This window comes from Myxine glutinosa, chromosome 7 (genome assembly GCF_964187855.1).
Source record: "Myxine glutinosa chromosome 7, kmMyxGlut1.1, whole genome shotgun sequence".
Taxonomy (NCBI): Eukaryota; Metazoa; Chordata; class Myxini; order Myxiniformes; family Myxinidae; genus Myxine; species Myxine glutinosa.
Window position 1 is genome coordinate 97,551,404 of NC_136267.1, and position 12,763 is coordinate 97,564,166.

A 12,763-nucleotide genomic window follows, 5' to 3' on the forward strand; every position below is an offset into this window, starting at 1 on the left:
TTGGGCACCATTGGCTCTGCACAATGGTTTGTAAAATTACAGCAAACACACTTTTTCTTTCTTTCTTTCATGTTAGGCCTCAATTATTTTTCTCAATGAGAGAAAATGCAAGTTGATACGGCAGAAATGTGCTGTTAACTTTAATTTTACATAACTTCATGAGTTAAACAGTGTTCTCAAAACAATCCCAAAGAATCACTCCATTTGGACTCGTGGCATTTTCTCCACAAAGGCCAACCTCAAGTCGGGACTCTGGCATTCTCTTCACACTGAATGTAGTAAATGGACCTGTGCTCCATGGTATGGTCTGAAACATGCCTGAGATATGATACAAAATAACAGCATGGAGTTTTCTTTGAAGCTTTCATGTTATTGTTGCCTGTTGCTAAAAAAAAAAGTGTTATTCCTTTGTCTTTTTAACTCTTCCTTGAGCTTTTAGTTCTTTATTTTAAAATGAAAAGATAGCTACCTTTTATAACTGTCTATATCGTTTTTGTACATTATCATCAGGGAGTGAGTGTGTCACGACGCATTGGTGCAGCTGCGTATATGGAGTGTTCGGCGAAGACGTCCAAGCTTGGCGTGCGAGACCTTTTCCGCATGGCAGCTTTGGCAGCTGTGAGTCTGCCAGAAAAACCCGAGAAAGGGGCCAGGCACTCTCTTCAAAGTGCCCGGCAGGCTTCGCAACTTCCGGTCATGCATGAGGACATCCCGGCCTGTATCCCACTCCGGCAGGGCAAAGCTAAAAGTTGCACTATCATGTGATGCTTCATGAAGATGCGTTTTTATTTTTCATTCTCCGCTTGAGCTGTTGGGACAAGAGGGTTGTGTGGAGGTCCAGTTGGTGACGCAGCTTTGGGTTAACTCGCTGAACGAAGGAGACTGTTGTCATTATTAGTGAGTTGTTTACCCTACTGAAGCCTTTGAAGTCAGGTTCATTCCAGAGGATGTTGGTGCCATAATTTTGTCGTGCTCTCCCTGTCTTGGAGGCAACATGATGTCTGATTGGGGTTATAGTTTTCATATCAGGGTCAGGAACTATTTAAGTCAGGAGCTTTTAGTTTGGTGATACAGTACTATGATAGGAATTTCTACTGAGTGCTAAGTTTTCTGGACTCGCTTATCGAGCAGTGGAGGTGCTTAATTTGCATCGGGCCTAAGAGTGGATCAGCATGCTTTATCCCTGTCTTGTCTTGAAGTTCTGTACTTGGTTAGCAGAATCTATATATGTCTTTGGATGTTGTGAAAGTAGTGCAGAGTTCCCTATTGGTGATGTCTTCTAATGATAGATGGATCAGTGATGGATGTTGTTCTGTTTTTGTATTTTTTTCATCTCACCGATTGGTCCAGCGATGTCTTTGTAACGTTATTTATTACCTTTGCAACAATGTACTTACTTTGTGGCAGTTTTTTTGTTGTTGTGATTTGATCTAGTTATCACCACATTGTTGGATTTTCTCTGTCGACGACTATTGCATCATTAAAAAGTCTGACCTCATTGCTGACCTGGTACTATTTATTACCTCGAATACTGTGAGCAATATTATTCTGATGCCGTGCTTCGTCACGCTGAAGTCTTAATTCTCCGATTATGGTTCCCCAGCTTGTCAGTTGATGAGAAGCGATGTTTCATGCTGTTGCTGTTTACAGCCATGTATACTTTGCGTGGGCCTATGTGCCAGGTCTATGATTTCTAACTTTTCTGTCAATAGATGGTTTTTTGTTTTGTTTTGTTTTTTACTGCTAATAAACAACTGGAACTTTTCTTTGGTTTGTTTCGTGACTGGATGCTATTGAACAAATCAAAAGCGTGTTTTTTATCTAGTGTGATGCAAGTGCCAAAACTGCCTGCCTACCTGGTGTTGGCTTAGCGGTTAGGGTGCCGGCTTGGGATCCTAGGATCCTGGGTTCAAATCCCGGTGGATCGCTGAATTAACACCAGGGGGGTCGACTCAGCCTGTCATCCTTCCGAGGTCGGCAAATTGAGTACCAGTTCACTGGTAATTCCCTGTCGCAAGAGGCGACTAACAGGGTTGGTGGCAGGAAGGGCATCCGGCCATAAAACATTGCTTCAAAAAGGGGACCACGGTGCCCAAAAAAGGCCAACCCCTGCTCTGCGGGGAAAAATGGCCTCTAAAGGTGGTTCTACCTCAAACTCCCTGTCCCCATCTCCCAAACCATTGTTTGTACGTTAATGGCTTTTTTCAGCAGGGGGACCTTTTCATTTTGAGCTGGCTTGTGATGCTTGTTTGTTAGTCAGCAATCCCTGGATCTGGACCTTTTCTATATCGGTTTCAGAAATTCATCTCAAGCAGGTGGTAGGATACAAAGATGTCCTGAAAAGAGTTTGCATTTTCCTAAGTGCACACCACATCTCTAATGCTTCAGAATGGATAACACACCCATGAGCTGTAAAGATCACTTTGTAACTTTCCTGGCTGTCCACTTCAATACCCAAATCTACCTACCTGGCATCTCTGTGAGGGTGTGTTGTTGGGTTTTTTTTGGGGGGGGGGGGGGGGGGGTTTAACAAAAGGTGAAGAATCATATTGAGAAGTTGATCAAAGATGTCAAAAAGGTGAGATGTAATATCCTTTCAAGCGAGGAGCGGGGGAGCAAGGGTGGGGGAGGGGGAAATACATGGCCAGCATCAGAGATAAATTGTGATCTCTTGGGAGTCTGGGCTCCCTGTCCCCTTTGAATATGTCAATATAGTATCGGTACTAAACTAAAGGTAATTGGCAAGTGACATTTATATACTTAATAATGCTCCACAGCCTCGTACCGATTCCTGTAAATGTATTTGCCTGACATGCCTATTGATGTCTATTGTCTGTGCAGTACTGTGCAGCAAGTCATCGAGAACACAGCGCCTTCAAAATGTGGCATGTACATTTTGTGTTTAAATAGATAAAAGTTGGAAAGGTATAACTAACGTGTGTGTACATAGATACTACAAAGCATCTGAAAATGCAAATCCCGGCCGCGTCTGCTTTGCATTCAGATTAATTCCGTATGCAAAACATGCAAAGAACAGCTAAAAAATTGCCGATTTTAGGTGACCATGACCTTTTGACATCAAAAGCAATAATAGGCTTCAGTGACCCAATATGCAAACCCTGCTCAAAATTAAAGTTGATCAGATTGAAATTGCCGATTTTGTGACCTTGACCTTTGTGACCTTTTATCTTAAAAAAAACCAATTGGTTTCTGCTTTTGGTGAACCAATTCAGTGACCCAATATGGACATTCCTTAAATTTCAGGTCAATCAGATGAAAATGACGATGTTATCCAACCTTGACCTTTGACCTTTTTATCTATAAATAAAAATCAGCTTCTAGTTTTTGATTGGTGAACCAATTTAGTCACCCAATATGCAAATTCTTTAAATCTCAGGTCAATTAGATGAAAATTTGTGGATTTTATGTGATAACGTTTTGACTAAATTATTAATTTCTTCTCAATATTCTCATAATAAAGCTCCTGTTGAAAATTTGATGACAAAGCTCAAATGTTACAAATTCATTCAATTTCTTAAGCTTACAAATGCCTAAACATAAAATTGCACGTTCACATTATGGGGTATTATGTGTAGATCAGTGACATGATCTCGATTTAAGCCATTTTTAATTCGGGTTGTAACAACAAAATGTGAAAAAGTCAAGGGGTGTGAATACTTTTGAAGGCGCTCACTGTACAATGCTGTGCTATTGGTTGGTTTTTTATATAAAATCATGTCCAATGACACGGCTTTAATCCCAAAATCATTTGATGTGCCTCATGCCAGATGTTATTGCATGCATGTGCCCAATATGAAATAAATGCATTGTCGTATTCGAGTAGACAGGGTTGAATACTTATAAATAAAATAAATAATATCGACACTGATTCACAGAGACCAAATGATAAGCCCCCAAGCGAGCAGATGCCAGGTTGGGCTAAAATGTACCTGTCTGCATATGTTCAAAATGAGGTTATCGAATCACTAACACAATATGTAATCGCCCTTAGCTTGCAACAAATATCGCTTTATTGTGCCTGTTAAAATGGCTTGCATTTATTAGTCAGGTTTGGGAATACTGATTGCTGTTGCATTTGCTGTCATGGACATGACCTGTAGAATTCCATAGTAGCAATCCGCCCGGGGTTGTTGAGGGCAAGATAAGCAACCATCTCGAGATTAGTGAAACCCAGGGTTCCATTGTACATCTGCTCGTGCGTGAATTCCTCTGTGGCTTTGCACAATGAACTGCGATGATAGATTATGGAGACTCGACTTGTTCCACTCTCTTCATAATTCAATCTCTTGGGCAGAGAGCTCTGAAGATCACGCCCTGTTATCCTTTTAAATAATTAGCCCCTGACCTGAATAGTTTTGCATCGATTCTGGATGTGCAGAGGTCACCCTATATGGAGTTCTAATCTAGTTTTAAAAATCGTACACGTTCTTCAATTTCGTGAGAGCTTCTTCCATAACATCGTTCCTGCAAGCAATGGCAAGTTTGACGTTAAATTACAATGTTTCATAACGACCAACGATATTCCTTCATCAATGTCCATCTGAGGATGGTGCACGCATTGATTAATCACCCTGCCTGTGATACACCAGGATTATAGTTTAAAGCTGGGCCGAGATTCAAACCCAGGCTAAACAGCTCAGAGGTGTGTGAGTACCTCTAAGGTACCTTGCCAGTCCAAGCCTGGCAATAACTGTACTTTTTTATGGTTATCTGAAGGATCCTTCTGCCAGCATTGGTCATTAATGGATGTTAATGATCCCACAGTCTCTTATGAAAAGTAAAGTAATTGTCCCCTAGCCCTGAATAAATTCCTGCCAAAAACTACGGGTACCAAATGGTCTGGTCTTCTTTGATCTCCCTCAACACCAGGTTACAAAATTGATATTCCCAGGTTATTCGCATGCCACTTGTGAACCACCATTTTCGGCTACGAAGGGCAACCATGATGATGATGATTGTCAGAAAATGGGATGTGCTGAAAGCAATGGGCTTCAAGCATGTGGAATGTCTCAGCCCTCTCCTGTCAAACATTATTTAATCTAAAGGGGAAATTGTATTTGCTCCTCAAGGTCACCAGCTGATATGGAAATAATTCAACGTCATTTCCAAGACACATTGCAAAAAGAATGTATTTTTCATCGAATGAGGTTGTTTTGCAATGTGAGAAACTTTTCCCACTGTTCAAGTACAGTCAACACTGGAGTCATGCCATAATGGTCTCCTGAGTACCTTTCCTGATGCACCGCGTTTCTTTCATAAGGGAAGATTGACCGGATTGGTTTTTTTATCCTTGCAATGTGGTGACGAGTGCCTGATGAAACTTGTTGGGAGAAGCACGGTCATGCTACGGTGGCCAATTGGTCGGAAGCCATTGCTATTGGAAAATGTCCGAAGGCAGACAAAAGCCATTGTTTTCTAAGGAGAAGCTGTGCATTGGTTGGCCTCAGTTGGGGGCAATCTTTATGGCATTTGTTCTGCTTCACGGCTCATTCTGTATTAGGAATTGTGAATTTTTGGAGCCAGGCCTAAGTGGCATGGTAATATCTTGCCCAATTGGCCGAAAGCCACTCACGCCAGTGGGAACCATCGCCATGTTTGGCAATCCGTATCCAAAAACTTGCTGGGCTCGGAACTGTGTAGCCGTCAGAGAAGCGTTCAACAAAACGCACCCGAACCCACAATTGTTCCTCAGAGTGTACTTTACTCGAAGAATTGTTCCTCAGTATGTGTAGAAGCCAAATGCTAAACACCAATGGAATTCCAAATTAGCATGGGCAGTGCTAAGAAGTTGCTCAAAGCTATTGAGGCAGGATCTCAGCGTGTGCGGTAAAAGATGGAACAGTTACACGACCAGGATGATCTTTCCCACAGACTTCTTCACTTGTGCCTCTTTTCAATGATTGCTGCTTTGTTGAGCTGGTTCCCACAGCCTTGTTTTCATGCCATTAACAAATCCGTGTACTTTCTCATCCACATTGTATACTTGTATCGTTGAAATGTGCTGTGGTGTCCACTTCCACGATGCCTCATTTTCTATAGTTTTAATTGCCTTGATTGTGCATCCCTGCAGATTGGAGGTTCTGTGGGCAACACAGCCATGATGATTTTGATGACGCTCAGATATTCTTGGAAATCAAGTTCCTCGGTGTATCTTCGTAAAACGCTATCTCTGTTCCTTCTTCCAACTGTATCTATATTGTTCCTTCTTCCAAATGTATCTCTATTGTTCCTTCTTCCAACTGTATCTCCATTGTTCCTTCTTCCAAATGTATCTCCATTGTTCCTTCTTCCAAATGTATCTCTGTTGTTCCTTCTTCCAACTGTATCTCTATTGTTCCTCCCTCCAACTGTATCTCTATTGTTCCTTCTTCCAACTATCTCTATTGTTCCTTCTTCCAACTGTATCTCCATTGTTCCTTCTTCCAAATGTATCTCTGTTGTTCCTTCTTCCAACTGTATCTATATTGTTCCTTCTTCCAACTGTATCTCTATTGTTCCTCCCTCCAACTGTATCTCTATTGTTCCTTCTTCCAACTATCTCTATTGTTCCTTCTTCCAACTGTATCTCTATTGTTCCTTCTTCCAACTGTATCTCCATTGTTCCTTCTTCCAAATGTATCTCTGTTGTTCCTTCTTCCAACTGTATCTATATTGTTCCTTCTTCCAACTGTATCTCTATTGTTCCTCCCTCCAACTATTTATATTGTTCCTTCTTCCAACTGTATCTCTATTGTTCCTCCCTCCAACTGTATCTCCATCGTTCCTCCTTCCAACTGTATCTCCATTGTTCCTCCTTGCAACTGTATCTCCATTTTTTTTTTTTTTTTTTTATACAGAGTCGAGGCTCGTGAAAGAGCTAACATTTATCAAACAAACAAATCAAACAAACAAGCAAACAAAGTATATAAAAAGGGGAGCGGTCGACAAGATGGGGAGAGAAGGGGAGGAAGCACACAAACACAACATTTGAGAGCAGGGACATCGGGAGATGTTTTTGGAGGGAGAGGGCCTGGGGGGAGGCAGGATAGGTATAAAACGCAAGGACACCAAGGACTTCCAGGAAAGAAGTCAAAAGTCACCTCAAAAAAGTGGATTTGGGGTGAAATTAGCAGGGGTAGAAAAGATCAAGGTTTTGGATGGGGGAAGATAAGAGATGGTGGTGAACAGCCGTTTTAAAGACCTGGAGGGATGAGTGGGATTGAAGAGAGTGAGGGAGTTTGTTCCAGAGGTGGGAGAAAAGAGGAATGAAGGAGTGAAGGTGAGCAGAGAGTCTTGACTTTGGCAGTTTAACCATAAGAGGGTTGCAGGCAGATCTTGTGCGACCTGCAGGAATATTTGGGGGACAGAGCCCAGAGAGAGCTGGGGGAGCAAGGCCGGGGAGGAGTCGGTAGAAGACGGAAAGACCACCAACCTGCCTGCGGTGATTAAGTGAAAGGCCCTCGGAGATAGCGTCATCGCGGGAGATTCCAATGATTCTGAACGCTTTGGTTTCAACAGCGTGAAGACGAGCTAGGTGTGAGGCAGGAGCACCAGCCCAGAGGGGAGAGCAGTACTCCATTGAGCTGCGGATGAAAGCCTTGTATGTGGTGAGGAGCTCAGGTGTGCCAAGGAAGGACTTCGCATGACGGAGGATGCCCAGTCGGTGACTGGCTTTGGAGGCCAGCTTGGAAATGTGGTTTTCCCAGGAAAGATCATGGCAGATAGTGAGACCCAAAAGCTTGAGTGACAGAACTTCTTGGAGAGGATTATTCAGAAAGTAGATGGGAGGGTTGTCCAGTCGGTCTTTTCGGAGAGACATCGTAAGAGTGAGATTTGTCAGGATTGAAAGACATGTTCCACTTGTTTGCCCAGTCTGTGATTTTGTCCAGGTCTGCAGAGAGTGAGGAGGCTGCAGACTGCCGATCTGAGGGATGAGGAATGGAGCGGCAGAGAGTGGAGTCATCAGCAAAGAGATAGAGAGGATTTTCAAGAGAGTCAGAGAGATCATTGATGAAGACCAGAAAAAGCACAGGGCCCAGAACACTGCCTTGGGGAACTCCAGCCTGAACAGGAAGAGGAGATGAGAGAAACCCATTCAGGGCCACAGGTTGACGACGACTAGAGAGGAAGTCTGCCAGCCATGCGTGGAGATTTCCATGGATACCAAAGGAGGAGAGTTTGGTGAGCAGAGCGGGGTGCCAGACCGTATCGAAGGCACGTGATATGTCGAGGGAGACAGCTCTAATTTCCTGTTTGGCATTGAGGACCTCCATCCATTGTTGAGACAGCAGAAGCAGCATGTCCAGAGTAGAGTGACCTGGTCTGAAACCAAATTGATGATCAGAGATCAAGCCATTGGAGAAGAGGAAAGATTTCATATCTGAAGCAATGATGGATTCCATGACTTTGCTGATAATTGGGAGAAGGCTGATTGGTCTGTAGTTGCTAGGATCTGTTTTTGCACCTTTTTTGTGCAAAGCGGTGATGTTGGCTGATTTCCAAGCAGATGGCAGTTGACCTTGAGCAAAAGAGAGGGTGATGAGAACAGAGAGAGGGAGTGAAAGAGCGGAAGAACATGATTTTAGGACCCGTGGGCTGATGCCGTCAGGTCCAGTTGCAGAATCAGAGTCGAGGGTTGACAGAAACTTTTCCACATTGTCAGGAGGAAAGGACACGGAGTCCAGGAGCAGCTGGGTACGACTGGGTGTGGTGGGTACAGAGAGGGATGGGTTTGGGACACAAGATTTAGAGGCAAACACAGAGTTGAGGCATTCAGCTTTTTCACGTGCGGAGTCAGCTGTGTAGCCGTTTGAGGTAAGGGAGGAGGAACAAAAGACATTGTTCCTCCTTCCAGCTGTATCTCCCTTGTTCCTCCTTCCAACTGTATCTCCATTGATCCTCCTTCCAACTGTATCTCCATTGTTCCTTCTTCCAACTGTATCTCCATTGTTCCTTCTTCCAACTGTATCTCCATTGTTCCTCCTTCCAAATGTATCTATTGTTCCTTCTTCAAACTGTATCTCTTTTGTTCCTTCTTCAAACTGTATCTATAGTCCTTGAGCCAACCGGCCATTTTTTGAAGTGAATGCTCCGGGGGGGGGGGGGGGGGGGGGGGGAGTAATTCTCATTATGATTTTCCATTAGACCAATGTCTCAAGTGTCAGAAAAGGTGTGATGGACATCTGAGAACGGTAGCTTAGTGCCCGGATGGACGCCATCTTTGAAACCACCCAGCTCGAAAATGCCCATTTGGTGGGGTACATTGTTGCACGTGTATCTGGACTTCTATACTAGCTATCGATGTGCGGTTGACGACTAAATATACGTCCGATGTGTACCGTCTAAATAAAAAATAATATGAAGCATTTTGTTTTAGATTAATTATTATAAAAATCAATTATCGAAAAAAAATCATATATTTTTCAATATTTTATTATTAGACTTGTACTTTTTTTAGTGAAACAACACTGGTATGATTTTCCAAATTATGCATTGTGCTACACCGTTTATCTGTCTATAAAAATAACTCAAAAACTAAAACATATCATCCACCACGAGTGTACACAAAAAATATATGAAAAGGCATGCACTTTCCACAAACCAAAACTATGTCAGTTGGAATTTCCCGCCGATAATCAACCCACAGAACCCAGTGCCGAAAGTGACGTCAGTCTATTCTATATCTATATTCTATATTCTATATCTCAGTCTGAGATTTGTTGCGGTGACCTGATTAATTTCTGAGGGGGGGGGGGGGGTGGGTGGCTTAAGAACTAAAAGTGAACATGTTAGATGGCGCCACATACAACTCTATTATAGAGTTGTATTGTGGCGCCATCTAACATGTTCCCTGACTTGGATGAGTATGTCTATGTAAGCTGGCGAGCTTTTCGGATATCGGAGTAATCTAACGTCAGTCTTTTTGTTCTTTCAGCTGAGATGGCCGGTGTCGAGGCGAAACGGGCGAAGATTGAACCTGAGTCCGGAACGTGCATCCTGTGCAGCAAGAAGTCGCCACTCTCTGAACTAAGCAAGGCAGCGGGCAACAGTTCTTGGAAGACATTGTGTGACGCAGCCGCAGTTAGAAACTTTTATCCAATTCTAAAGCTAGTCCAAGAAGGCGCAGTTGAACTTCCTAATATTCCAATATTATACCATAGGGCTTGTAGATCAGACTTCACTCACAAAAACCACCTAGCTACTTTGACCAATGCAGCTAGAAGTTCTTCAGTTGATACTGGCGATGCGGTGCGACGGCGATCATCACGGGAAGAGACAGGATCAACTTCAACGGTCTACGATGATAAATGCATTTTTTGCCAGCGTGCTTCAAAATTCATAAAAGGCAGTCGTACCCGTGAAACAGTTGTCTTGGCTGTTGAACTTCGAGCAGATAAGACAATAAGAGATGCTGCGACAGCTCGCAATGATGAGAGAGTTTTGGCATTGACTACACGAGATATGGTTGCAGCTGAGGCTCACTACCACTTCTCCTGCTATAGAAACTACACACGGCCCCAAAAACCTCAAGTAGAAACTGACATTGAAGATAATATCGAGAAAAAAGAAATGATACGATGTATATTCAATTTCATTCGCACTGACTTGTTCTTGAACCCGAGGATTGTTCCAATAGTTGATGTTGCAACAGATATCCTGTCTTCAGATACATTTTCAGTTGATGTTCGTGACTCCATCAAGAAGAATCTGCAGCGCACATTACAAAGAGAGTTTGGAGAATCGCTCATCTTCTTCAATGTGAAACACTGTGTATACTTGATGCCCGATAATCTGACAAAGCGAGAGATTGCTGCAGAGTGCGTAAACCTGAAAGCAGAAGTGAAAGCATTTGAACGAACGGACGGTGAAAGTAACATTGTGCGTGCAGCTACTTCACTGCGACACCAGATCAAAGATGCTCATTACAATGAACGTTGGCCGCCTCAGCCAGCAGAACTCACTTCAGATTACGTGAAGATACCAGATTCTCTTCGTGTATTTCTGCATACTTTGATTTGCGGGAGTGGGGGTAGCTCTGCGCGTGCCGACACACTGGTATGGTCGATGGCTCAAGATATCATCAATGCTGTACACCGGGGTACCATCAGAACATCGAAGCATGTCCTACTTCCGTGGGTCATGAAAACGCTCACCGGTAATACAGAGGTCATCAGAATATTGAATCGACTCGGGCACGGATGTTCGTACACAGTTCTGGAAGAAATCGAGACAGCGCTATGCATAGACAAATTAGCAAGTGTGGAGAAAGATACAGTACCACTTCCGTCACATGTGCACCCTTCGGTCCCGACTGTATTAGCATTCGATAACATCGACAGGCTAGAGGAATCGCTGAGTGGTGGCGGAACATCGCATCGCGTCAACGGTATCATCGTCCAACCGAAGTCGCAGTCGTGTTTGCCACCCCAACCTCCATCGGCAGTATCCAAAGCAGATAAGAAGCGATCTATCCCGTCATCCAGCGATTTAGTTCCAATATACAGCGGTGGGAAACGAGAGGGCCCACCTGCAATCAAGCCTGCAGATCTTTCTGACACTCTTGCAGGCACAACATCCCTTGCGCAGCGCCGAAATCACGTATGGATTATGACTCGCATGCTGGAACCATGCGACCAGACAATCAGTTCGTGGACTGGTTTCAACATCATGACTAGAGATCGTGTTCAGGTGACGGAAGATATAGTTGGCTACCTGCCGACTATAAACGCGCCTGCCACAGATATGGCAACAGTGCAAGAAATCCTCAGAGAAGCTCTGAACATCATGTCATCACTTCAGCTTGAGCGTATACCGGTGGTGCTAGACCAGGCACTATTTGCTAAGGCGACCGAAATAGCATGGAAAGATGTCGATCGATATGGAAGAATCGTGCTCATGATGGGGAACTTCCATACCATCTGTAACTTCATGTCGAGCATTGGGAAAATGTTTGGAGATGCAGGCCTTCGGGATGTAGCTGTTGAGTCAGGAGTAATCGCTGAAGGTTCCATCAACAGGGTTCTGGAAGGCAAGCAATACAACCGTGCTGTGCGACTCCACAAGTTGATGTACGAGGCACTAATGCGCATCATTTGGAAGGGCTTCCAGGTGTGGATAGAAAGCAATTATCCTGACAAGGAACCCCAGATTCGAAGCACTGACCTCAAAATTCGCAGCATCAAGGAGGATGTTTGCCACGAGACTCTCGCTGCTGCTCTCGATGATGATTCATGTGTACAGAGCTTTGACATGTTCGCGAAATACCTACATTTTCTGCGAACCAAACATGGAGACCTGGCTCGCTTCTGGATGATGTATATTGATATGGTAGAGACCCTGCTGGGGTTGATTCGTGCGGATAGAGAAGGCGACTGGATGCTTCACTTGGCTTGTGTCAGAAGAGTGATCCCTTGGTGTTTCGCAATGAACAAGGTGAACTATGCTAGATATCTACCAGTGTACTATGCACAGATGACGCAACTCCACGAAACATGCCCCGAGTTGTACAGGCATTTCAATCAAGGCTACTTCTCCATACAGCTTAGACCAGGGAATCCATTTGCCAGAATCGCTGTTGATCAGACAACAGAAGAAACAGTAAACAAAGATACGCAAACAGCTGGAGGAACACGAGGTTTTAGTCTTCGACAAGGGGCTGTGTCACGATACTATCTAACTGCAGAAAATCGGGCTACTGCACTGAGGCAACTACGAGAAACTATCCTTGTGAATGGCAGCGACACATCTCACGCCAAGCACCCTG

General features: G+C 43.8%; 1 protein-coding gene across 3 annotated transcripts in view; it reads left to right on the plus strand.

Moving 5' to 3' along the window:
- The window catches only part of LOC137431449 (rho-related GTP-binding protein RhoE-like), a 34,646-nt gene extending 32,881 nt beyond the window's left edge, over positions 1-1,765 (plus strand). For all 3 annotated transcript variants that reach the window (XR_013624119.1, XM_078782030.1, XM_078782031.1), the window contains one exon: positions 511-1,765. Coding sequence is in view for 2 of the 3 variants with exons in the window: in XM_078782030.1 (XP_078638156.1) it covers positions 511-765 (255 nt within the window). In the remaining variant the exon portion in view is untranslated. The remainder of the gene's footprint in view (positions 1-510) is intronic.
- The last annotated feature ends 10,998 nt before the right edge of the window (positions 1,766-12,763 follow it).